At 35.1% G+C, this 26,689-nt stretch overlaps 1 protein-coding gene across 11 annotated transcripts in view; it reads right to left on the bottom strand.

The window, feature by feature from the left end:
* The window catches only part of LOC145688130 (uncharacterized), a 669,087-nt gene that overhangs the window by 438,105 nt on the left and 204,293 nt on the right, over window positions 1–26,689 (bottom strand). For 9 of the 11 annotated variants that reach the window (XM_081761906.1, XM_081761908.1, XM_081761907.1 and 6 more), the window contains exon 6: window positions 691–867. The exons of the other annotated variants lie outside the window; for them this stretch is intronic. In XM_081761906.1, coding sequence (XP_081618032.1) covers window positions 691–867 — 177 coding nt within the window. The remainder of the gene's footprint in view (window positions 1–690; window positions 868–26,689) is intronic. 11 annotated transcript variants of the gene reach the window in all.

Here is a 26,689-nt window from a genome sequence, read left to right as displayed (position 1 = left end):
AATGACAATAGACCTGGATAAGTGTAATGTTAATAAAATTATTCTCAAGAAATTTGTCATAAATAATTTTAGTGTTTCTTTTCATCTCTAATTTGGAGAGTTCATTTCACGAGAGAGATGAACAAAACTTGTTTTATGCGGTCTAAGCGTTACTATGGCGTTAATCGAAATAGTAATGATGTTACACAGTATTGATTTATTAACGTAAAGTTCATAAAGGAAGTTATTAAATATATTCTTATTTTTCGTGAAGCACGCTAATAGATAAGATAGATGTTCGCATAAGGACTATTCACAGCTCTATTTTTTGGATAACTACTTGAAAATGAATTTTGAATGGGTAAATTATTTTACATTTATGTTAAAATCACTGGAGCGAAAGCTTACAATCGTACATTTTTTTTCTGACTACACAGTCAGATAATCATATTTAAATCAATTTCATTTAAGAAATAATTATTTTCAAATCATGTGATTTTCTAGAGTACCTGAAAACAAGATTGGATTAATGTAAACATGAAATATAAATAATAATTACATTTATACATTCATACACACATACACAGGCATGACGATATAAGGACAACAATTAAAGGTTCTTCAAATTTACTCGGTTTAACAACAGCAACTAGCTACGTACGAAACAGTCAGTTTAGGGTGGGTGGGGGTGGAAATGACATGCGGGCCTACCCTGTCCGTTTCATGGTCTGAGAGTCGACGTGAATCCCTGTAGAAAGAGCGACCTTGAAGTTGGAATTCTCCATTAAGCTCTGAAGGGCCACCAAACTTGCTGTAGAGTCCATTACGAACGTACACGGGGGAATCCCCGTTTCCTTGAAAACCGGCACTTCCCTTGAACAGGTACGCCTGTAGGGAGGAAGAGTGCTTCTAGGAATAATAAGCCAATGCAAGGGATTTCTCGTTCCCCAAGTGCACTAAACTCAGGAAATAGAGGCATAAATATACAAATAATAGAAAGCAATTCAAACAAAAAAACCTTAAATCGTGGTTTAATCAGTGAAGGAATGTGTGGTGTCAGAAAATATAAGTGATGTTTGAAAATCAAATCAGTATGATATCATTTTTCAGTAATAAAAATAACATATTAGTTTATGTGAAAATTCTACTGTGCTGGATTGTTTACACTCATGGGCTAATAACACAAACACTGATTATGGATATGAAAACGAGTTCACATACCTACCAAATGTAAGATTAACAATTTTAAGACCGTAAGATGTAGCAGTTTTAAATGATTAATGCAGTAATGATGAACATTAATGTGTGATGTTTTGACAATAGTTTGCATTCTGTGCTATACTTTCTGCGTAAAAACATGTAATGTAATGCTGTTAATGGAAGATGACAGTAATGAGCAAACAAAGAATATCCTTCATCATTTCCATCAAACGTTAAACATTTTCTTTTTTTAATTTTATTTATTCATTTTTTTAAATCGTCTTTTAACCAAATTGATTGATCCTAGTATCACCACAGACCCTGATATATATTACAAATGAAATGATTTAGATAAGTGCATGCAAATGATGTTTTTTTTAAAAAAAAATCATATTATTATGCCCATTTTAGTATTCTAATAGATGAACGAATAAATGTCCGAGGAAACTGCTACCACTATGAACAAATCCTATAGCTACAGTAGTATCTTGAATGCACTAGAATTAATTACATAAATCAAAATACATAGTGGAAGAAATAAACCAACCCGATTTACACTTCAGTTACTTCAGGAATGAGAACCTATGATTTATGCATCAATGTATTAGCACGAACTTAACAAAATTGTTAAGAAAAATAGGGTTGCATGTCAATGCCAAATATAGTTTCGATGGTTTGAGAGAATTTGAGCTTTTCATTTGCGGTAATCACACTGAACCGTAAGGAAACCGTCAAGACCGTGAAAAATCTGTGTAGGAATGCTGACAAAGTATCCAGTACAGATTTGAAGATGATAGGAAACGAAGCTTATAACTCGAATTGTTAATCCTCCTTGACCCTCTAATTACAAAAAAAAGTAAATAAACTAAAGTAAAACACAACGTACTTTCCGCTCAACAAAGAGTCGCAATTCGTTTGAATTGACAGTAGGCCTATATGATAACTTACTTTTCACTCGGAAACATTGATGTTATTATGATCTGCTTTTATATCGTGACTGCTTCCTTCTGAAAGCAACTCATTAAAAAAAATAACTATACACGTATATTAATTGACTTTTAATTCAATCTAACAAATACTAAATACATTACTACCTCAATTTACTTTTTGTTATTCATTAATTCTCTCTTTTTAAAATTTCTTTTTGTTACACTATGTAGTGTGATTTAGCTTCTCTAAATCTGTGGTTACCGTGCGATGATGATTTATACATCTTTCTCTTTGAATGGGCTCCTCACTGGTCCAGTGGCTAGCGCATGAGTCCGTTGGAAGAGCACAGAAAATATCATAATCATTCACCTTGTTTAGTCATCCGTGTCTTTAGCGTAAAGGGTATAACGTGGGACAAACTGAAATTTTATTGCATTTTGGGAGAAAATAGGAACTTTTGGATTTATGAAATCTACATAAGATGATTAGTTGATATTTTTGCAGAATTCCCCGTATCAACTGATAAACCATACGACGTTGACTACTGCATCATTTGAAAATTTATTAGCAGAAAAAGCAGAGACACATTGGAAGAGCGCTCATCTCTGGTGCAAAACCATCCGGTTTGATCCCAGGACAACATTGTGCTAGTGGTTTCTCTTGCAATTATTCCACTTCCTTCCACATTCTCATTCCACTAATTCTTTCATGATTGTACACTATTATTAATAATGCGTTGCCTTTATTCTGTAGGGTAAACCCGTAGACTCAAAATTAAAGGATCATTTCATTCATTGCACAAGTAAATCTTGATTGTGGAAATTCAGCAATATACGTGTGAAAAGTGACGTACGCAGCATTGCATCAAGCGGGTTGAAGAACTCAATCTTCTATCCTTGCAGGACACGAGGGATATTTTTAATGTACATTTTGATATGTAGGAGAACTGTTTACTTTCCATAACGTCTTGTTCAAGAGGAGAGCTAAAACTAATGCTGTCCGAGTTGATTTTCTGGAAAACCGAAAATTGAATTTTGAAAAACTCGAAATTTCGAGAGAAATAGTTTTGTTTTCGGGTTTCCAAACAGATTTACTGTTTCGATTTTCAAAATTGATTTTCGATTTCAATTTTCAATTCAGAATTCAACTTTTTAATCGTCAAAATCGATTTACATTTTCTGGTTTTCTTTCTTCGCCATGCAAACGTTATTTTAAATGCATGTAAAAGAAAATATAAAAAGTGGAAATAATGTGCATAAACAGAAATAGTACAGTCGCATGTCTGAACATATTTAATTTGTGCTACAAAATGGGCATGCGGCAGTAATATTCTGCAACACAGAAAAAACTTACATACAGATGCATCGTATGCGCATTCCTTGCGTAAAATATAGCTATGAGGCTCGCTTCAAGTGTGCGAGGGGCCTGGTTTGGGTCCCGAAGTTGGTAAATATGGGAAAAAAGTATTTGACACTTGACAAATTTTCTTTTGTCAATAACACGGGAACAAATGAATTAATTTGGATCTATTTCTCGTTAGCCTTAGAATAGTTATAACTTGATAACTTGCTCAAATCGGTACTCTAATAGGTTATTTTTTGGTGAGTTATTAGGGAAAGAAATTTTGTCAACTGAAGAATACTTTCTTTCGTCACTGTACATTAGAATATAGACACTGTCAATATAGAGCAAAGAAAAAATCCAGAAATCTGGTTTGAATACAGATCTCCTGATTGATAGTTACGTACGTACTCCTACTCCGCACCAAGCAATGACAATCCCTTGCTGTTAGACACTTGTTTTGCCATCGATGTTGCCAAATCCTTATATTTTTACCGGGATCTATCCCGAAACAAAGCCCTGGATTTTAAAAGTCATAAGATATTTTCTTCTTCTTTTTACTTCTAATAGCATTACCTCTGTTGAGCGAGCTTTAGAAAACCTAATGTAGATATATCTAGATATATATATATATTAGGACTCCGTCTCCTTTCTAAAAACCCTAATGTTAAATCAGAGATGTACACTCATGTCCAAAATTATTGTCGCATGTCTATAAATATGTTCTTGTAGAAATATAATTTGATAACGAATTCGCCCGGTATTTCTTATAATGTTAGTATATGCATAATCGGCGAAAACATGTATGTGGCAAATTTCATGTCAAAACAGCAGTAAATAAGAACAATAAAACGAAAAATAAAACTTTCTTGTCCATTTAGCAACATTTTGTTTTACTTACTCTAATTTTCGTATTTATAATTCTTTTTCTATGAAATTTACCACAAATAAATATTTCCTGACTATACACATAATATCACCATAACAGCACAATTACTTAGCAGGCATATGCCTATCATGTTCCCTCAGGTACATGGGAATGTGTCCAATATGTGCATTATGTACCTCTGAGAGAGAAATCATATGGATGGCAAGTAATAGTCTATGTCCGCCAGCAGGCACATGCCTGACATGTGCCTGGGGTACGTGCCTGGTATGTTCTAGGTATGTTCCCTATGCTGTAAGCGTCAATGAACCACAAAATTACTCCCCCAGCATATGTTAATTCGCCTATATGCGTAATGTGTTTACATTAAGGTGAGTCTAAAACGTTTTAAACAAGTAAAAAAATGTACCCCAGGGTGAACGAGGATATGAATCACCAATATTTGCATTACTAGCCGCGTACTCTTCCGACTTGGCCACGAAGGCGATGGAGAAAACATCGCTTGTAGAGGGATAAATTATTGAGGTCTTTTGAATTTGGCTAATCAGAGTGCTCCTTTAACCGCATATATTCGATGATAACCGTTTGGGATCAGATAAAAATCTTCTCGCCATGTAATTTTATAACAAAATGACTAGTGTCTATTTACTTTATATCATGGTTCTTCCATATTCACTTTCAAATGATCGGCAACAGTTGATATCTAATAAAGTTTTTGCGTTTCTTGCATCTAGTACACAATCGCCTAGAAAAAGAAGCAATAAATTCATCAAAAGTGGGAGATGAATTTAGAACACCTAAATGGAGCATGCGTAGCATATCTTGTGATGTTAGGGTATCTGAAACAGTATGTACCTAAAGGACCTAAAGAACATGACAGATATATGTCCCAAGTGAGGACATGAAAACAAATGACTGTTGCGAAATTGAGCCAGGTATATAAATGCTATATTTGTGGTACACAATTGCAAATATGAATTAGTTGTAACAAGTACCTAAACTGTAGGTAGCTGAAGTACATACTTAGCACATGAATATCATATGTGGCAAGTGTCGGGTACCTAAAATGTAGCTGGGACACCTAAATGGCACATGCCTAGCATTTCTTGTGGTGTTAGGGCAGTATTAAAAGTACCCTGCAAAATCATTATCAAATTTATTCTTGCAAGAAGACAGTTATAGATATGCGAAAATTATTTTGGACATGAGTGTACCAAGTGAAGCACGGTCGCTCACTGCAAAATTAGCATGTGTGTTATTTTTCATTAATTAAGTAAAGCGCATTAAATAAATGTCCCTCAAAATTTTAATGGCCCCTGCTCCCTGAAAGTAATCGTAGCTACACTACTCTTTGTAAGCTTGTTTTGTTCTAATATGACAACTTTGTTTCCAAATAAAACAGTACGGGCCACCGTACTAAACTTTCTTGCTAGAACTCTGTAAGCTAAATCATTTTGTATCCCAGTTATTAATAAAACGTTTCATTGTGAAATACGAACAAAATTATAAGGTGTTTTCGGAAATTTTCGCCCAAAGAAATGTGTTAGTCTTCTCGAAAGTTAACTATAACTTGTAGATTTTTCATAAGAAAATGACTTATGCCATATGTTAGGGTCATTAATGAAATATTTGTGTATAAAATAACAAAATTGTGGAAGTCGTATTTTCCAAAACTGAAAAAAGTCACGCCCTAGAGTAAACTGCACCTTGTGAGTTTATTCGTAAAGACTAACTTACGCAGCATTATAGAGTTATTAATGAAATATTTAAATTATTTTAGTTGGTTTTGAGAAAGTCGACCGAAAAAAGCACACCCTAGAAATAAACTACCCCATGTAAATGTTTTCGGGACAAACGAGTAATGCCGTGTTATCAGGTTACTAATGAAATACTTAATTATGAAATATGAACAAAATCACTTAAATCTTTATCGGCCAAAAGACTCACCCCCAAGAATAAACTCCCGCTCGTAGTTCTTTTCAGGCCAAATGAGTTATTGCCATAGAGTTATGAAAAAAAACTACTAGAGGCAAAATGGGCGTCACTATCTATGTGATTCCAGCTACTAGCGCGTTGCCGATTGACTAATTTTCCACTTGTATGGCAAAAACAGTCGCCTGCTATTTGTTTCAGTATGTAAGCGATGATATCAAATGAAGATCCAAGTAGCTCTATTCATCGCGACTCTGGAACTTCGTACAAGAATAACTAAAACTTTTCTGAGCAGAGTATATTCACTTATCCATTAAAACTAAAATACAGTGTTACGGTTTCAGCAACTTAACGTTATCTTCAGCAGACACTAACTGAAAGAAATATATTCAGGACATTGAAATATATACTAAACATGGAAAGGCCTAACACTCCTTGTTTGTTTACAAAGCCACCTGAAGTCATCTGCATCTTTCTTCTTGGGCCTACACCTGTTGAATCGGCCACCTGCCTGGACTTAATTAACCGTCCACGTGTGTTCATATTTTTCTTCTGTCAATCTACCTGTTGTTTATAAGTGTCCATCTCCTTCGATAATACCCTAAACACTCTCCCTTTGTCCTCCCTTAATGTATATTAGATACAACCTTAAATTTAATGGGACCCATACACGGTCCACAGTTTGTGCAAACAAGGCTGTTTGTGTAAACAGTTTGACCGTGTATGATGCTGTATGAACTGTTTGTGCAAACCTTTTTCCCATCGAACTCGTTCAAAAATTGTTTATACGAACATGATGTTTGCGCAACCACGTGTACCGTGTATGTGCATGTTTGTGCTAACACGAGTTTATTTCCAAGTAGGAGGTCTAGTGTATATAAGCGAAGGCCCTATTTCTTGCGCTATGGTGTCAATGAATAGGAATCAAGAATTCTGGCGAGAATTTATTGAACTTTATCAAATTTAGCTGAACTGTGGAAGGTAAAGAGTGAATATTATAAAAACAGGAATCTGAAAAATGCGGCATATGAGAAATTGGTGAATAAAATGAAAGAAATAGATCAGACGTTGGATAGAGAGTCTGTGAGGAATAAAATCAATTCATTTCGTTCTGCATACCACAGAGAACTAAAGAAGATAAATGCAAGTACAAGATCTTCCTTTTTGGTTCCCTTGGTCTTTCCCTTCCAAGGCACAAGCATTTACTATTCCTAAACAGGCTGCTTCAGTGGACGTGTTTACGCGATCAAACTCAAAATTGAACTGAAGTTTGTGCAAACTGCTGAACCGTGTATGGCCGAGTGTGTTTGCAAACACAGTGTTTGCACAAACATGATGTTTACTCAAACCGTGGATCGTCTATGGGCTCTGATTCTAAATCTAACAACATAAAATTACATAGAAATAACATTAAATAAATAAAACTTTATATAATAATAGTACTATTAAATAAATAGAAATATATCGAAATAAATTACATGGAAATCAGTCTAGTCCTGTTTTCCATCAATTTGTTCCAACAATTTATTCCATAGTTCATGTATTAACAGCCCATTTGTCCAGTTCGTTACTTCGTCATTTCCTTCTTTCTTTATCCTACGTGTTTCTTCCATTTCCTTATATTGTTGTTTTCTCCCTTTCTAATCCTTACACACCTTCCCAATCTACATTATACCCCGTTTCTTTAACATGTTTCTATATAGCATTATTTTCCCTCTTAATCCTAACACCATCCCTATGTTGTTTCATTGTTTCCTTGATTTTTCCCTGTGCCCGTCATGTATACCATATGACAATCCTTACACTTCACTTTATACAAGACGAAGAACTCTAGAAGTAGTTAAGAAGACGAGAAGTAGAAGGAATAATATATGTGAAGAAGATGAAGGTGTAGTATATAGGGTACCAGTGCTAGCGATTGGGATTTCTCGGTTTGAGCTCTGATTATATAGGGAATGTTTCAAAAACTTGGGGAATGGTAATCTTAAAGAAATGGAAAGAAAGTAAATACCATTCCTCCTAATTCGAGCACCCTTATTTGCGTGGAAGTATTTTTTGTAATGGAGAGATGACCAAAACTCTCAATTGTTGATGACTTTTGAAACCATTTTATTATTTCAAAACCGAAACTAAATTTCGACTTTTATAACAGATGTTTTAATTTCAAAAACTGGAAATCGATTCCGGTTTTAAAAGCAGAAATGTCAATTTCCAGTTTTTGAGACCGGAAAAAGGGTGTCGGTTTTCAGTTATTCGATTTTCGAAAAAAACATCTGAGAACCGAAACTATCATGAAATGTGAACAACATTTTTATATCCCGAAGTCCTCCCTCGTATATGCCTTTCCGTGTAATATATTTGCAACAATTACAGCTCAAAAAATTGTAAAAATATTCCATCTGACATTTAGAACAAGAAGAAAATTCAGTACGCGCAAAAGCGTGTAATATTCGTTGTATCTTTATCATCTTCTTCATTACTTGAACTTGCATTATCATTAAAGCGGGGAATACAGCTAGCTAACTGAACATCTATAACTTTCCTTATTTTTGGAATGATTTAAAAATGTTTATAACCCCACTTCTAATAGTTAAACGAGCATCGTGGGAAACATTTGATGACCGGAAACTTTTTAAGACCAATAAAGTAATGTAAATAAATATATATATGTAAAATTTGGTCTAAATATTCTGTGGCGACATGAGTTTTTCCCTTAAAATATCTGCACAGAATTTTTTTTTCTGTGTTTACTTACAAGGAACATCATCTTACTTATCCAAGTCCATTGCGATCAGATTTGGTAGGAAGATACTAAAAATTAAATAACCAAATATATATATATATATATTAAAAAAATCTGTAGAAAAAGAGTTGTTTGGGCAAAAGCCTCCCTCAAGATTTGGAAGTCGGCCCCAAGTGCATAGGGAGAAGTAGACCGAAGCGAATGAAATAGCGCACGTATATAGTAATCATAAATTATGGGAACGCGTGTATCGTATTTTCTTTGACAAAACGGCTGAGTAGTCCAGAGGTCCTTCCAAGCTTTTTACCACAAAACGTCAAATTTGAGAATGAAGATAGTGGAGAAGAACTTAAACTATATCCTAGGTTGTAACGAAGCTGCGTATTCTCGGAGAGTAAATGCTGATTATGTCATGTTTCTGTCATGGATTGAAAGACAAAACACAACGCAATAAACAAAGTGCTCTCTGTTTATGTTCAATTGAAACAAACCAAGTTGTTCCTTCATGTCCTCGTCTGGTCTGTAAATTTCTTGCACGCTAGCGACATCTGTTAGCTTTAGGCAGTGCAGCTAGCGCCAACTATTAGCCTGATTGTGAACTATTGGGAGTTAGCGTGGCTGACGAGTGAAGCATCTGACGTTTATGACAAGGACTAAGAATATCTAAATGTTTTCGCCTAGATGTTTATGCAATCCGTAACTATTAAATATTTTGAACTTTACATATTAGTGTTATTCACTGACTGAGATGTTTTTGGTCTATGGATAGGATACACACAAGAAAGTCGACAAAACTACAATTTCCTGCACACTAGCTACATTTCTTGGCTTCAGGTAGGAAGAAAACACAGCTAGCGACAACTTTTAGCCTGATTGTGAACTATTGGGAGTTAGAGTGGCTTACGGTGTGAGTCGTCTTACGGTTATGATAAGGATTGAGAATATCTAAACATTTTCCCCTAAGTATTTATGCAATCAGTGACTATTGAATGTTTTGAGGTTTACATATAAGCGTTATTCATTTACTAATTTACTTTTGCTCTATAGATAGGATATACACACAAAAAGTCGACGAAACTAAAATTTGATCCAGAAAATCAAACGAACTTTGAGAGTTTTATTGAAAAATTTCGTTAGTATGACCTGATGACTTAAGAGACCTCTATCCTATGATCGCAACACTGTTGACATTCTGAGACTTCTTATAATTCCTTGTATGTTTTGTTTTAAATAATAATTATTTGTAATTTCAAGCAATAAACAGTATCTCTCATATTAAAGATTCCTTTTGATGAAGTAGCAAGAAGACTTTAATTGCACATACAAGAAGGGTAGCAAGATATGCATTATGTTATTACTTCTTACCCTTCATGCACACCTTTGTTCATGTAACCCTCACTTTCGTGATAGAGCAATTCATAAATAAATGGATTAGAATCTAAATTGAAGTAACCGCAAATATTGATATAACAGCTGATGAGAGTTGTGTCGTGACAAGCGATTCAGTTCATTGCACTGTTTGAATCAATAATCCACCACAATGACCACGCATGTTGAAGGGAAACATGCAAAACAGGACGGAAAATCAGTTTTAATACCTTAAACATGTACGTAGTCTCGGCTCAGATACATACGAATTACAAACGCAATAACTGGAAACACTAGTAAAGAATCTACGTCTTTTTATAGAAAAAAAAAGATAATTTTTAATTTAATCCCCATGAACGGTGAATGATCACAACTTACAACTGAAATGAAATCTTTACGTTATTTGCCCCCACGATTATGCCCGTGATGATGAGAAATGAATGAAATGATGGAACAAAGAAAGTGGGAGGAAACGGGAGAACCCCTAGAAAACCCTGGTATACGGTGTTTTCCCATCACAAAGTTTACTTGGTGCGAGCTGGGATCGAACGAGGGATCCATGCACCAGAAATAAAAAACGCTCTACTACTGAGCCACGCGGTCCCACAGCTTAAAATTGAGTAATTGTACTAAGAATACAATTAGAAATGCACATGACACAAATCGAAGAAGACTTTCAGCTTTGTATTTAGATTTCAAGAGATGTTAAATTCCAGATATGTCTATATGATTAAGTTCATAAAAATCTGATTTTTTTATTGCCTATACCTTAGTAAAGTAGATAAGCAGCTGATCCTACGATGATTTCATCAATTAGATCCAACAATATTAACTATTGTAAAACATCAGTTATTTTCTTATTTGGCAAATCTGTACTCGGAAATTGAGATTCTGTTTCTTTTAGAAAAAATGAAATCTTTAGTTTTACGTCCCATGGTTATGCCGGTTAGGCTAAAGGAGACGGTGATGATGAATGAATGAAAATGCTGGAATGAACAAAGGGGGAGAACCCCGAGAAAAAAACCATAAGCACGGTGTTTGTCCACTACAAAGTCCCCACGACACGAACTGGGATCGAACCTGGAACCCCAAGTACCGGAGGTGAACGCTCTACCACTGAGCCACCGCTACCCTGTTTCTTTTAGAGTAAGTAATTTAAACTTAAATGATCCAGGTATTTCTGTTACACATGGAATTAACGTGAAACATTTTGCAGAAAAATACATTTTAATCAGGTCATTTATTTTTATCTATTTACTTTTAATGTTTTTAAAATATCACTTTGGGATAATGTAAGAAGATTTCTGCCATTAATGTTCTATCATGCCATGATTCTACTTATCAAAGAAATACAATTACTTGCTTATAAAAAGTTTACAAAAACTTGCTTTTAGTTACATTCACTGGATAGGAAAACGGATTATATCTGGTGGCCTTAATTAGAAGTGGATCAAACAGTAACACGCTGCTTTTTAACCAACTGGTTAAAGCACCTGCTTTCCATGACAGTGGCATCGCTTTCAACCCTGGTGCGAAATGAACGCTTAGCGGTAACAAGTGTGCAATATAGCAGAAAGCAGCAGAACAGCTGAGAAGTAGCTATATTATTTGCCAAAATCAACAATTAAACTGTAATTAAACGTTACTTAACTGAATGTAATACACGCGAGAAACATTATGTAACGAAAAAATAATCGCATAAGTCTTTGACTACGAACAAATTATCACACAGAGACTCAGTTACATTTTAAAATTTTGTCAACAATAGTCAATGCTCTAATTAGCTTCTATTGTAATATATCTCATTAGATATAAGTTATATTGAACACTCATAGGGGAAAATTATAACTAGAGATGCTCTACATTTTTAAAGGAGCGATACTCCCACAAATTTCACTCCAAAACTATATGAGTAAGTCCCTTATCTCCGACAAAAATCACAACGTTCTATAAAAAACTGTGTGTGTTTAATGAATATTCAGAAAAATATATAAAACTGGGAGAATGTCCTTGCACATTATCAGCGCATTTCAAGTACAAGTAACTGAAACGACTGAAAGTTATTATCATAAAGAGGACCATATTCGGAAAAAATACACTTTTTTACGAAATCTATAATATATTTTTTTTAAACTTTCTGAGGACAGGTTATGTGATCCCTGATATTTGATCGAAATTATGTTCTATGGTGGAAATTATCATGAAAACCGCAACATGTTCCAATATACCACATAAGATCAAATAATATTTACGAAAATTAAATAGAACTTACAATTTAACCTGAGGAGGATGAGGTCTACTCCCTTGATCTCAATTGATTTTAAAGGCAAATAGTGGGAATGATTGTTAAATCTCAAGAACCACACACCAATTCCATGAAAATCTGAAATTTTTACGAAGAGTCTTCTTTTAATCTGAGGGGAGGGGAAGTAATCCATACCACTTTAGGGAGCTAAATTCATCTCTCAGCACATCGGATGACGGAAAAGTCAAAGAAAATATAAATAATATCAAAACCGCATGAATTTATACAAGGTGTCATGGAAGTCTAAAAGAATCGAAAGGGGGTGAAACCACGACTTCATTCTTTATTAATTACAGCTCCATTGAGAGTGGATAGTTGTCAAGCTTAAAGATAATGTACGACATATTATATCAAAATCGAACAGTTGTAAAGGAAATTATCATGAAAAACATTTTTCAATGAAATATTTGAGTTTTACTTCCCGCGGTTATGCCAGCTAGGCTAAATGAGACGGTAATGATGAGAAATAAAATAAATGCTGGAATGAAGAAAATGGGAGGAAAGGGAGAACCCCTAGGAAACTCACGCACACGGTGTTTGTCCACTACAAAATTCACTTGGCGCAAGCTGGGATCGAACCAGGGACCCCAAGAACCAGAGCTGAACTCTCTCCCACTCAGCCACAGCGGCCCAAAATATTTTTAAACTGAGGGAGGCTGGAGTAGTCTTCATGTATGATCTTTCTGTTTTTATATCATCCATTAATTGTAGTTTCCTTCACCCCTTCCCTCTCCTTCCCGCTACCATATACTCTAGGACGTTTCTCATGATACATTTTTTTTTCTTAGGCAATGCCACAACCGGTTTCCCTTCCTCTTCTCAAGAATATCTAGAAGTGTTCTTTTCTCCCCCATCATTTCTAACTCTCTCATTCGTTTTCTGCTCGACCCAACTAATTCCTTTCATTCTTCTCCACATCCACATTTCGAACGCTTCCAGTCGTTTTTCACTATTTCTTCTAGATAGATATTAAATAGTGTTGGCGAGAGACAGCACCCTTGTCGAACTCCCCTTCCAATTGCACTCTCCTCCGACAGTTTTTCCCCTACCATAACACTTACTTGTTAGCTCATATATAAGTTTCTTATGAGTCTTCGATCTTTCCATTCCAACGCAATTTTCTTTTGAACTCCCAACAACAATTCCCTATTCACTCGGTCAAAAGCCTGTCTAGATCAATAAATACAACATACATTTCTTTCCCTTTTTATATAAATCTTTGGCCGATCGTCTTTAAGAATCCAATAGCATCTCTTGTGCCCTTACCTCTCCTGCACCCGAACTGCTCCTCCTCAACTTTTTCGTTTGTTCTTCCATATAACCTTCTTTCAGTATTCGGGGCAGAATTTTAGTGGAATGAAATATGATACCAATAGTTCTATAATCTTCACATCTCTTTTGCTTCGATTTCTTAGCTATCGGTTTCATGATCGTCTTCAGAATTCTTTTAGCCACTATCCTATTTCGTATGTTTCATTGCATAGTCGGAACAATTCTTTCTTTCCCTTGTCTCCCATATTTTTTAATGAATTCGATTGGTATATTATCTATCCCAGTTGCCTTTCCACTCCTAATCTCGGATATATCCTTTTCATACTCATCCCGAAGAATAATAAATCCTTTATCATCCTCTCTTACTTCATTCTCGACTTCAAAATTTAGGCCACATGGTCTATCCCTACTCTCATATAAGTCTTCAATATATTCTTTCCACCTTCCTATGACCTCATTTGTCTTGCTGACTACCTTTCCATTCTTATTTTCTACTGCCATCATAATACCCCTTTGTCTCCTAAGAAATTCCATAGATTTCGCCTCCATGTTCATTTCCTCATATTTCCCAACTCTTTCTAATTTATTCTATGTCCTCGCATTTTCTTTTCTAAAAGTCTTCCCTCGCTTTGTCTGTTTTCCTTCGTAGTTCATTACTTATTTTTTTGTGCATCTTTCTGCCCTCTTCTGTATCAATAATAATAATAATAATAATAATAATAATAATAATAATAATAATAATAATAATAATAATAATAATAATAATAATAATAATAATAATAATAATGATAATAATAATAATAATATGTCAAGCTCTTACAAGAGCAGCAATTGATTTTATGAATTGTCGAAATATGTTGTGATGATATTAATATTATAAGAAGTTTAACATCTTCCCCATAATAACGAAGCGACATAAAACCTATTATTTGTATATTAAGTTAGAATGTTTACTTCTGGCGTCAAAGCTACTCGTACTTTCTGTGTATGAATAATTTTCGATGAAATAACTGGGTAATTGATCATTGCAGCAGGTCAAAAACAATTTTCGAAAATTCGACTGAAAACGGGGGGGGGAGGAATGTGACATATTTACCTACAATTGTGTCTCTTTTCGAATTGTTACACATAAAATAGAAGTTTTGTTTTAGAGAATATGAATCTGTCAGGAATTTGATGTGAGGGATACAGGAAACTAGTAAATTGACTTGATTCCTGCGCTCCTCTGTCCTAGTGGATGACGCATGCTTTTAGTGCACGTGGTTCCGGTTTCAATTCCGGTGGAAGACCAGAAAAATAATTTCACAATCATTCATTTTCATTAGTTATCAGTCTTCTCTGGCTAGAGTACCTAACTGGGACATTAAACTAAAAAACAAAATCCATTTCAAATAGGGTTACTTATTCGTAGTTAAAAAAATGTAGGTTTATCTATAAATATATAGATATATTTGAAAGAAAATTCCATTGATTGATCTGTGTATAATCAAAACTGTTGAGTGAATGAAATTCTAGTTGGGTATCAAACATGAATCATTAAACATAACAGTGTATAAACTTTAAGGAAAGTAGATTAGAGCTAACATTGGGAAAACTTAATGAAGAGGAAACTATGAATTTCAATGAAATAGGACGGATGATTATCTAAACATTTCTACGAAATATAGAAACTACTGTTTTTATGAGCAAGAAGTCAATGTAGTTAGGTTTATATTTTACTATTAAGTATGCTGCCTGTCGGCAGGTCTTGGAACTAATAGAATATTTTTTCTTTAGTTAGGATCTGGAAATATTTCTCCAACATTTCTTGATCTTCAGCTTCCTCCTTTAAGTCCCAATATTTTCGACTAATTTTCAAATCATCGATAAATTGTGTTCTTATTCTTCTTCGTGTTCGTTCCTTTCTTTCCATCTTGCTTACAATAGTGGTATGAATAAAAAAAATTTCTTCACCAGATGTGTCCAATTCTGTTGACCTTCCTAGGAAGGATGCTGGTCAAAAATATCCTCGTCCCTTCTTCTAGTTTGCAAACGTCTTAGTTCGTTATTTCTCCGACCGTTTTATCTTCTTCATATTCCTTCATTCAACACTACATTGTAAAGCTCTCTAAATATTTCTTCTCTAATTTATGTAATGTGTAAATCTTCAAAGCAAATCTTCAATTACAATCCCATACTCCATATAGGCCAGATTTTTCCTTAGTGCAATGCTAAGCATGCTAATTGAGAGTAATCTTTTCTTGTTGCTATCACGTTGGTTACGGCAATATTTGACCTAATTTATTTGGTACAGCAGGCATCTCTCGTGTCAAAATACTTCCCAGACATATGAAATGATCGACCACTTCAAGCTATTTTTTAATTGCTTGATCCGTAAGGGTGTGTTTCAGCGAGATATTCTCATTCCTTTCGACTTTCTGATGACAATTGCATTCCATATTGTTTGCCAGTGTCAATTATTTTATTCATCATCTCCTGTAGTCCTTCTTTGGGTCTAGCTGTGATTATAACTGTCATCCAAATACTTCAGCTAGTTAATAATCTGTCTTCCAAACTTGAAATCTCCAGCTTCCATTAACAATTCCTTCATTAAGCATTAACTGTAAACGTCGAATATTTGGGGTGACATACTCAATCCTTGTCTGATTACTCTCTGAAATTATCACTATTGGTTTGTTCCAGGAGCGGCTTTAGGATATTAATTTTGGGTAGGCTCGCTCCCTCGCTTATGGATACATATACACATTTGATTGATTAATGACAATAGGAAATTACTTATACAGTAGTAGTTGATGCTATTTGTTAAATAATTTTCTGACATTAATATAAATAGTGGAAAATATATTTACTCTTTATTATTTCCTTTATTGCGTTTATATATTTTTCAAAATTTTTGGGCACCCCGTGACTACCGGCCTACCACTAAAGTCGCCGCTGGTACGTCCTCGACTAAGGGGCAACTTAACTCTTTGTCCTGCATACAGGTTGTGAATGAGTCGACGATCCTTTCAGTGGACAGCGATTTATTTAAATATTTCCGAAAGTTTGGTCCAATTGACCCAGTCGAAAGCACACTGAAAAAAACGAAGTCCAGATTTAAGGAGAAGAGGAGGATAGTATGCTTTATGTTAGGAACACCATGACAAGACGGTAGTGAAAATCATAATACTAGGTGAAACACCCTTATTTCCTGTGGTGACGTACGTCAGTAAGTTAGAGCACCAATTACTCCTGTGAAAACAGTAAGCACTGCAATCACTTACTGACGTTCGTCGCCACAGGAAATAAGAGTGTTTCACCCAGTATTATGATTGTTACCACCTTCCTGTCATGGTGTTCCCAACGGAAAGCATATTATACTTGTTTTCTCCTTAAATCTGGAGTTCGTATTTTTCAGTGCATTTTGTCACTCGATGAAGCACAAACGCATCTCTTTCGTTACCTCAAGAAGTTGTTCTGATATAATGTTCATCAGCCCAATTGCATCTTTGGTACCCTTTCCTTTCCGGAATGGAAATTTATCTTCGTGCAACATCTCTTCTATCTTAGCTTCTAACTGCTTGTAAGGGATGTGCGCAATAATCTTTCGAGTTTGGGAAATAAGACTAACGGTTCTATGATCAGCGCACTTCTATGTTTATCTTTCCATAGGTAATACAACCACTATAACTTCAGGATAGTCTTCCAGTCAATTTTGACTCACAAGAGAACATCTTATATTGGTAGTAGCATTGCCGAATCAAACAATGCGCAATCGATAGAGGAGTGAAAAAAAGTGAGAAATCCAAAGTTTTACGGGCCTACCCAGAAACTCAGAAGATACAGAGGAAAGAAGGATCTAGAATCATATGAAGATAGCAATGCAAAAAATACACTGACACAGAAAGAATTTCAAAATGGTTCAAGTAATCAAAATGACATTTACACAACAGTATAATAAGCAAATATTGTACCTACAGACATGCTGCATAACATCATATGTTATGCAGCACACAACACAAATTATAACAAAACCAATAACGTGTGAGGTGAGACAATATTACGTGCATCAGAAATGTGAGCCTCCTAATGAATTGTCAATCCAAAGGCATGCATCATTTCAGTTTTGTGTGCTGTGTTTGATACTATTCTTATTTTCAACTTGGGCAAAACTGCTTCGACATTTTCCATCGTCACTTATTTTCGTACTTCAGTGATTATATTCTTGTTTGTGGCCTCAGGAATTCACATAGGTCTATTCTCAAACGTTATCAACACTATACATCAAGACTTCACAGGTATGGCTCTACTCATAATTAGATTTGCTAGATGTTATAATTTGTGTTCCGTACCATTTAGCAAATCTACATTTTGTGCTCAGTTGGCAACACTGCATTACATATGATGTTATTGAGCATGTTTGTGGGTACAATGTTTGCTTACTATACTGTTGAGTGAATATCATTTTGGTTACTTTAATAATTTTGAGGTTCTTTCTGTGTCAGTGTATCTTTTGCATTGCTATCTTCACATGATTCTAAATTCTTCTTTGCTCTGTTTCTCCTGTGTTTCTGGGTGCCGGCCCGTAAAACTTCGGATTTCACCCTTTTCTTCACTCCTCAATCGATTGCGCATTGTTTGATTCGGCAATGCTACTATCAATATAAGATGTTCCCTTGTTAGGTAAATTTTGTTAATACGTGAAGTCAGTACTTTCATTGCATCGTCTCCTAATCCTTTGAGCAGCTCCAATAGTATTTCGTCGTCCCCATTGGTGTTCCTCCTTCTCATGACCTTGATGGTTTGTACTATTTGAATTTTCAATATATTGTGTTATTTGTTTTGTTTACCCCTTCTTCTTTAATCATGACATCTCTTGGACTATTCTTCTAGTCATATATATCCTTTATACCAGGGATGCTCAAATTCCCTGATTGTTTAAATGCTAAAGATACTTACTATAACATTATGTATTATTATTTAATTTGTGTACTATTGTTTTATTCTATCTCTTTATTAATTTGCAACACTTATGTTTCGTAATTTGGTATTCTTTTAGTAATATTCATTGGGATGTGTGAAAAGAAGCAATGACAGCGATAGACATTTAACATATCATATTTTTAAAGTATTTTAATATTAGTGACATTTACGACACTTTAAGTGTATTTCAGAATAAGCACAAGTTCCTTGTGTACATACAGAAACTGTTACAATGTGGAATTAGTGTAAAACGCAGGTAAGCATTCGCAGAGATGGTGATTTATGTTGAATACCAGAGAAAGTAAAGACACGTTATAGAGTCATTTAGGGAGATCTGGACTCTCAGATCTCGACATTTAGGTCTGACAAAGCTAGTAATCATACACGTACGCAAGAAGAAACATTCAGTACGTGGAAGGTTAGTGTCGATTCTCAGTGACAAGATGCATATGCAAAGAAGTTGATTTTGTCTGTTGCAAAGGAAGCAGAAGCCTCTAAAATAGGTACACAAGGCTTTATTTAAGAAAAAAATATCCATCCTATAAGTTTCAGTAAGTAAAATATAAGGTATATTGGTAATATATGTTGATGGAACTAGACAAAGGATTGGTATTATGATGGAGTATATACCTTCAGGCTGACACACATTGCTTATTACAGTGACAACTCGTTCCAGCTTTTGTTGATCAATGTATTTAGGGGAAAAATCGACAGTGATTGTAGGAAGATTTCGACATGTAGTTCCTTTGTTATAAGGAAAGTCATCAGACAAAAGGACTACCGTCTGGTTCATCTTAGTGTATACATAATAGGATTAGGTTACATAAAAAGTACGCTTTCTCAGCTTCTCGGTCATTTAGTCCAGTATAACCCTAATGGTAAAGTACCTTTGGTTTTACATTAGCATAGTACATGTGTCAAAGATCCTGATATATTAAAGAAAGCTTCTAATGCTCCCACTACACAGTACTCAAAATTGTCAATTCTTATTGTATCTTTCTTCCACAGTTTGAGAAACAATTTCAACATATCTTACGACAACTTTGTTCGTAGGAACCCTGGCAAAATGTTGTGAAAGAAGTCCATGAGAAAGTCAGTTTCAGTTGGAAGAAATCAGCCTCTCTTCGATTCTTCGCATATGGATTCCGAAGATGATTGTGTTAAATTGAGATTTTCGATTATTGATTATTATGCATAGTGAAATATTGAAATACAATATGTTGCAAAACAGGTTCAAAACGAAGTTCGTTATTAACGAGCTTACGTTGTTTGAGTGTTATTGTATTTCAACTTAGATGTAATTAATTGCAGCAAAGTTTACAAATAGATCATATATAGACAATAGAAACCTTACATCTAGTAGTTCATTGCCTGTTGTAAAGGACACTGTTTTCAAAGATGTGAAGGATTTCATTGTTCATATAGTGTCGACATCTCCCATAGTAAGTGTCGAGTTCTCCAGCAAGACTTCCAAAATCTACTGATCCACACCATTCCGTTTACGTTTTCTTGTATTTGCAAGTACTGCATTGACGGGGAAGATTTTGTGTTTTATAACTAGGATAAGGATTATTGTCAAATATCGCTTTTGCAGGATAAAATTATTGTAACTTTCAGAGTAGTGTCGAGTTGTTTCTTAACCCTCAAGAAGTCGCGCTGAAAAAGTAACGCGAGTAGTCGCGCGCTGTCAAAAGGACCGCAAGAACATAATGTGTTGCAAATATCGTTTTAAACATTTTTCTTGTATTAGAAACGTAATTTTGTATATTTTCTGATTAAGAGGGAATAACATTTTTATTATTATAATAAGTTTTACAGTAATAACTATTAGAGAAACCTACAATTAGACATGTTCTTTTTTTATTTCTTATTTGGAATAAAATTATTTTTTTCGTTACATATTTCTTTAGATAGATAGGTACGCACTGGTTTTATTGACAATTCTAAATCTGATGACGATCTTTTGTTTCTGTCAACTCTTTGGTTCGTCTAAAAATAGAAATGCAATAGTAAATTAGTAAAATAAATACTATATCAACATAACACTAAAACAAAGCTTCACAGCGCATTTTACATTCAATTAGAGCTCACTCGTAGCTAAGCGGTTAGCATACACGCCTTTGGCGTGGGACTTCCGGGTTCGCTTCCCGGTGTGAGCTCATGTGGTTCGGATCCCACTTTAAGCAGTTACTACATTCGGGGAATCGCTGGTCATTTCTGGGTTTAAGATCTTCAGAGTCGCTCGCAGACTCCTTATTTCACCTTTCGTGTTCACTCACTTATTTTATATATATACAGGGGCAGATCCAGGATATGATCAAGGGAGGGGCTAAACTATATTTTGCCGCTTTGTCCAGTATAAAGCAGAATTGAAGCCCATTTTATCCAGTGTATACCTGAGCGTCAGGGAGGGCTATAGCCCCTATAGCTTCCCCTTGCACCCGCCACTGTATATATATGTGTTATGATCTTCCTCAGAGAAAGCTTCCACGAGATCATCTCGGCTGATTTATCCATATAGTCCATTCCTAACATTTCCATCCGTTGTTTTAAGCTGTTCATTTCTAATTTTCTCTTTTTTCACACTTGGCATCAGTTTGTTAACTCTGTCGACCTCTCTTCCGTCCATTAAAATAATATTTATGTTTATAAAGCTTAAAACATCTCCAAAGCAAAGGTCACGTGTAGAGCGAAACACTGAGAAAAAACATTACACGGTTAGTCGCGCGCGGTGGAAAGCACCGCAGAGTAACTAAACAATCGCTAGTAGTTAAACTAAACAACGGATAACGGAGTGATTGAGCAGGAATGTTCGGTAAGGTGAGAGGGAAGATTACGGTGGAGTCTGTCGGACAATGGAGAATGGACACACGATCAAAAGTAATTTCCCTGCGGTGCTTTTGATCGCGGCGCGACTACTCGAAGGTTATGGTGCCGAAATGTCCCTAAATGACCCCACCTTAACAGCACAATTACATAGCAGGCATATGCCTATCATGTTCCCTCAGGTACATGGGAATGTGTCCAGTATGTGCCTTATATACTTCTGAAAAAGAAATCACATGGATGGCAAGTGATAGTCACAGTCTATGTCCGCCCTAGGCACATGCCTGGCATGTACCTGGGGAACGTGCCTAGTATGTTCTAGGTGTGTTCCCCATGCCGTAAGCGTCAATGAACCACAAAATTACTCCCCCAAAATATGTTAAATCACCTATATGCGTAATGTGTTTACATAAGGTGAGTCTAAACAATACTTTAAACAAGTAAAAAAAAATGTAGGGTTAATCTAGGGTGGGCGCGAACCACCAACCTTTGAAATACTAGCCGCATGCACTTCCGAATGACCACAGAAGCGATGAAGAGAACATCGCTTGTAGAGGGATTAATTGTTGATGTCTTTTGAATTGGGCTAACCAGAGTGCTCCTTTAACCGCATATATTCGACTATTCGACTATAACCGTTTGTGATCAGATAAAATCTGCTCGCCATGTAATTTTATAATAAATTGACGAGCGTCTATTTACTTTATTTCATGGTATATGTATGATATATGTCAGAATTACGTGCGTGGATTGCCATGAAACCCCTTCCATAATTGTTCAAACAGGAATTGACCACGTGGTCCATTTCTCTGTAGTTAGTCTCATTTGAATCATTCATCAAAGGATGAGGTCTCAGTGTTACTGTAAGACCCGTCTACACCATGTCCGATCTCTACAACCTGCTGAATAAAATAGCAACTTCAGAAATGTATATGAACGCCAACTAGCAGGTGGCAATTGCAGTATGTAGTCAACTTGATTTGGAGTACACGTACTTGGCTAACAGCGGTCGAATATATGGGCTATTACATACTTAATTAACAATGAAAAGACACTACTGAAAAGCAATTTTCCCTAACAGTTCTATGGTTGATGCGAGAATTCAGTATGCTGGGAAGTTGATGTAAATTTTATGGACGTGTCAGAGTGAATGTCGCATACTTCTAGTCAAGCATAATGACTCCGATTTTTAATACTGATATCTCACGTTTGTATGGACATGACATTCCAAAATGTGAGTATTCAAATGCATGAGACATTCATGAGACAAGTCGCACGGATAAAACATCTCCCGCTTTTATCACCAAATAGAGTTTAAAGGATTTGACCATGTTTTTTATCTTTTATTGACATTCAGATTAAGAGCCTTCATACTAATTTGATTGATTTCTGTGTTTGAACTCCTTAAACATCGTTTCTAATATTGATTTAACTGAATTATTGACAGTCATCGGAAAGCTTGCAGAGAAGAGTGGTAAGGGATATCTATAATCGTTCTCCAGCGCAGTTCACTAAAACGAAAATTACAGTGTCGAAGAATTGTTCAGAATGCTGGTGATCAAGTTGGGTACAACGTTAGTTGTGACATAGTATATGTTGATGTGAGTACTATGTCAAACTTGTTCATTTGTGTCCGAAAAATTTACGATGTATAGAGAAAATTATTACTCATTTACATCACTCTTTCAATACTTATTCTTATAGAATTCAAATGACCATTGTTTCACGTCATGAAACTATGGTATACTTCCAAACTATAAGAGACTAGTATTCTAACAGGATGCGATAGATTTATTAGTTTTGCGTTCAATGTACCGGTAAAGGGAAGATAGGAAATACTCTTTTGATGTTGAACTTATATAATAAACCAATAAACCATTTTTCGTTATTCTTATAGTTTCTGCTTTATGAATATCCAATATTAGAACCGGAAGCAACATATTTCTGCAACTTTCGGTTTATATATGGGGATTGAAACCGAGATTGAACCTATTCTGGTAACACTGAATTCATATCTAAGAAACTATTTCTCTATAGCTATTTCCGATTTAGTTTTATGGATGATCAACATTCAAACAGAAAATGGTAGTAAATTTCTATTATTTTCGATTTCTATCGATGTATTAAAGCCAAAATTGAACTTATTCTGCGAACAATAAAGTCATGACAAGAAGTCATTCTTCGATACATATTCTAGTTTTTGCTCTGTGATAAGTGGTATTGAAATCGGAAGCTATAAATTTCAACCAGCTCTGGTTACAGTAAGTTATGTGCATAGATAGCATCTGTCCTTGGGATGCTTAATTCATACAAAAAACGTTTCTCTTATAGATATCAATATTCAAACCGATAATGGTAGATAGTTGCTACTCTCGTTCGCAAAAACGGGATAAAGCTAGACTGAAAGAAAACTCTGTTCGATAAATTCATATCAAGAAATTCTTTTTTTGCAATGTACTTGAGCTTTTTTTTTATGAGGATCAATATTGAAGCGGAAGTTACAGTGAATTTCAACCACTTCAGGTTTAGTAGAGGAGTAAGGTCATAGAAAGGATCAATTATTAAGATGTTAATTCTACATCCAAAACATGTTTCTGGCTATCTTTTACTGTTTCTTTTCTTATTGCCATTAGCGTTAAAAATGGAAATAGTGAATTTAGCCACTTCTGGTTGGAACAAGAGAAAATTTCGGAAATGGTAGCTATTCTTGGGACCCTTAAATCATACAGTGTATCAAAAAAAACTGTTTCTTGTAATATCTTACCGTTGGATGGACAAGGCTTCCGTAGCTGTTTTATGTTCTAAAACTACGGTGTGCGTCTATAACTTCAGGTTGTAATAAATGGGTTAGATCACAGTTTGAATTTGCTTTTCGGATTCCAAATTCTTATCAAAAATAGTTTTTCGCTATCTTTCACAAGGATCCAATATTAAATATTTACGTTGCACTAGATTTTACTATTTCCAGTTTCAATAGAATAAATAAACCAGACAGGGAATATATTCCTGGAATCCTGAATCCATATCACAAACGGTTTGTCATTCCTATTGCCGTATTCACTCTATGAAAATCAAATTGAAAGATAAGTTATAGTTTTGGAATAGAGAAATAAGAGCAGGGCATCAGTTCTCTCGGTATATTTCTAACTGTCACGATATCTTGGGACGTTGAATCCATATCCAAAGCCATTCCTTCCCATATTCAGTTTTCTTCTGTATGAAACTGGAAGTGGTATACATTGCTACCACTGCCAGTTTTGGTGCAGGTCTAAAGTCGGAGATGGGACGTATTCTTGCAGTACTGAATATACACACGCACTCATATATATGCTTCTTTTTACCTATTACGTTTTTTTCACTATGGCGATCAGTATTAAACCCGGAAATGGTAGGTTTCAACCATCCCGGTTCAAATAGAGGGATCTAGAAAAAATTTATTCTATGTACACTGAATCCACATCGAAAAACCATTTCTCGCTATCTTGCTTTGTGAAAATCAATCGTGAAACCGGAAGCAGTAGTAAATTATTACTATTTCCTGTTAGTAGAAGGGGTTAAAATGGAATCTAGTCTTATGATTCGATTCCAAAAACCCGTTTCTGGCTATCTCTTATCGTTCTTGTTCTGCTATCTGTCTACATGCTGTTCTATACTAAGACATTTTATACTTAAGCGTTGCTTAGTTGGAAGTCTAAAAATTATTATGTTCTTCCTCTTAATGTGTTTGTCCCTAACAATAATCAAATTAGTCTTACATTCAGATTTTTTCTAAACCTGAAGTAAAGAATTTTAACGCTAATTTCCTATTCATGTCGGTAGTGAATTTAAAAATTGAAAGATATTTTTGCAGAAAGATAACGGAATTCCTGTTATTTTTTTCTAAAAAGAAAAAACACTTTTCCAAATGTTTCTTGGCCACGAGAAATATTTAGTACGATGATTTATGGTAACAATGATGAAAATGGATATGTAAATAAGCAAAGAAGTACTACTGCTAGTATGATTGTCGTTAAGCACAGAATTGTTAAATCAAAGAAAATAAGTGTGCGGGGAGTTTTAGTGGTAAAGCACTCATTCTGGTGTGTGAGGTCTCTGGCTAAGTCCCAGCTTGCGCAAGTAGGCTTTGTGGTGAACAAAAAACAGATTTTATTGAGATTCCCGGTTTCCTCCAACTTCCTTCATTCCACCATTTTCTACATTATCATCACTACAATGTTCCTTACAAGGTACATTCGCGAAGTGTCCCCTCGGGATTCGTGTAAAATTGATTCAAATGCAAAGTTCTCAGCAGCTCAATGTGTGTTGTACTAATCTTAGCGGCTCTACCGGTAATATTTATGGGTCTTCATATATCCGGAATTCAATCATACACTCGGACTCAAAATTGCTTTTAGTTTGTTTAGGTGTAACTGGATATGAATGCGGGCATATGCAAAACAAATTTGATTAAGCACTGCTTCTCTGACACATGCTATCCACCCCAGCCGCCATCTTGGATCCCAATATTTGATTCAACTTTCGTTTTCTTAAATGGAAATAGGTGCAAATGATACATCAAATTCATGTTCAATTTTCTCAGAAATTCATTGGTGTAGTGAATTTTAGCATAGTTTGTACCGTTTGGAAGGTATTGCATGTTAAATCCTTTCACTCACTTCGAGAATAGACATTTCGGAGTAATATAAGTTACGCTTACGTTTTCGATGTTGATAAATGAAAACAAATTCTAACTGGAAAAATACTGTACATATAAACAAACTCTTTACAACATTGGTATCATAATATTACATTTCTGTGAGTGATTGTTATTACTTCCATTCTATACTGTAACAAGGAAGTATTGTATTACGGTCAAAATGTCTAATGTAAATCCAGATACGACTAGATTTAGGCGAAGACTTACCATTTCCGTATTGGCGTATGTTTGTCTGTATGCATGTACGTT

This window comes from Thermobia domestica, chromosome 6 (genome assembly GCF_964235325.1).
Source record: "Thermobia domestica chromosome 6, izTheDome1.hap1.1, whole genome shotgun sequence".
Taxonomy (NCBI): Eukaryota; Metazoa; Arthropoda; class Insecta; order Zygentoma; family Lepismatidae; genus Thermobia; species Thermobia domestica.
This window is presented reverse-complemented; position numbering and strand designations above follow the sequence as displayed.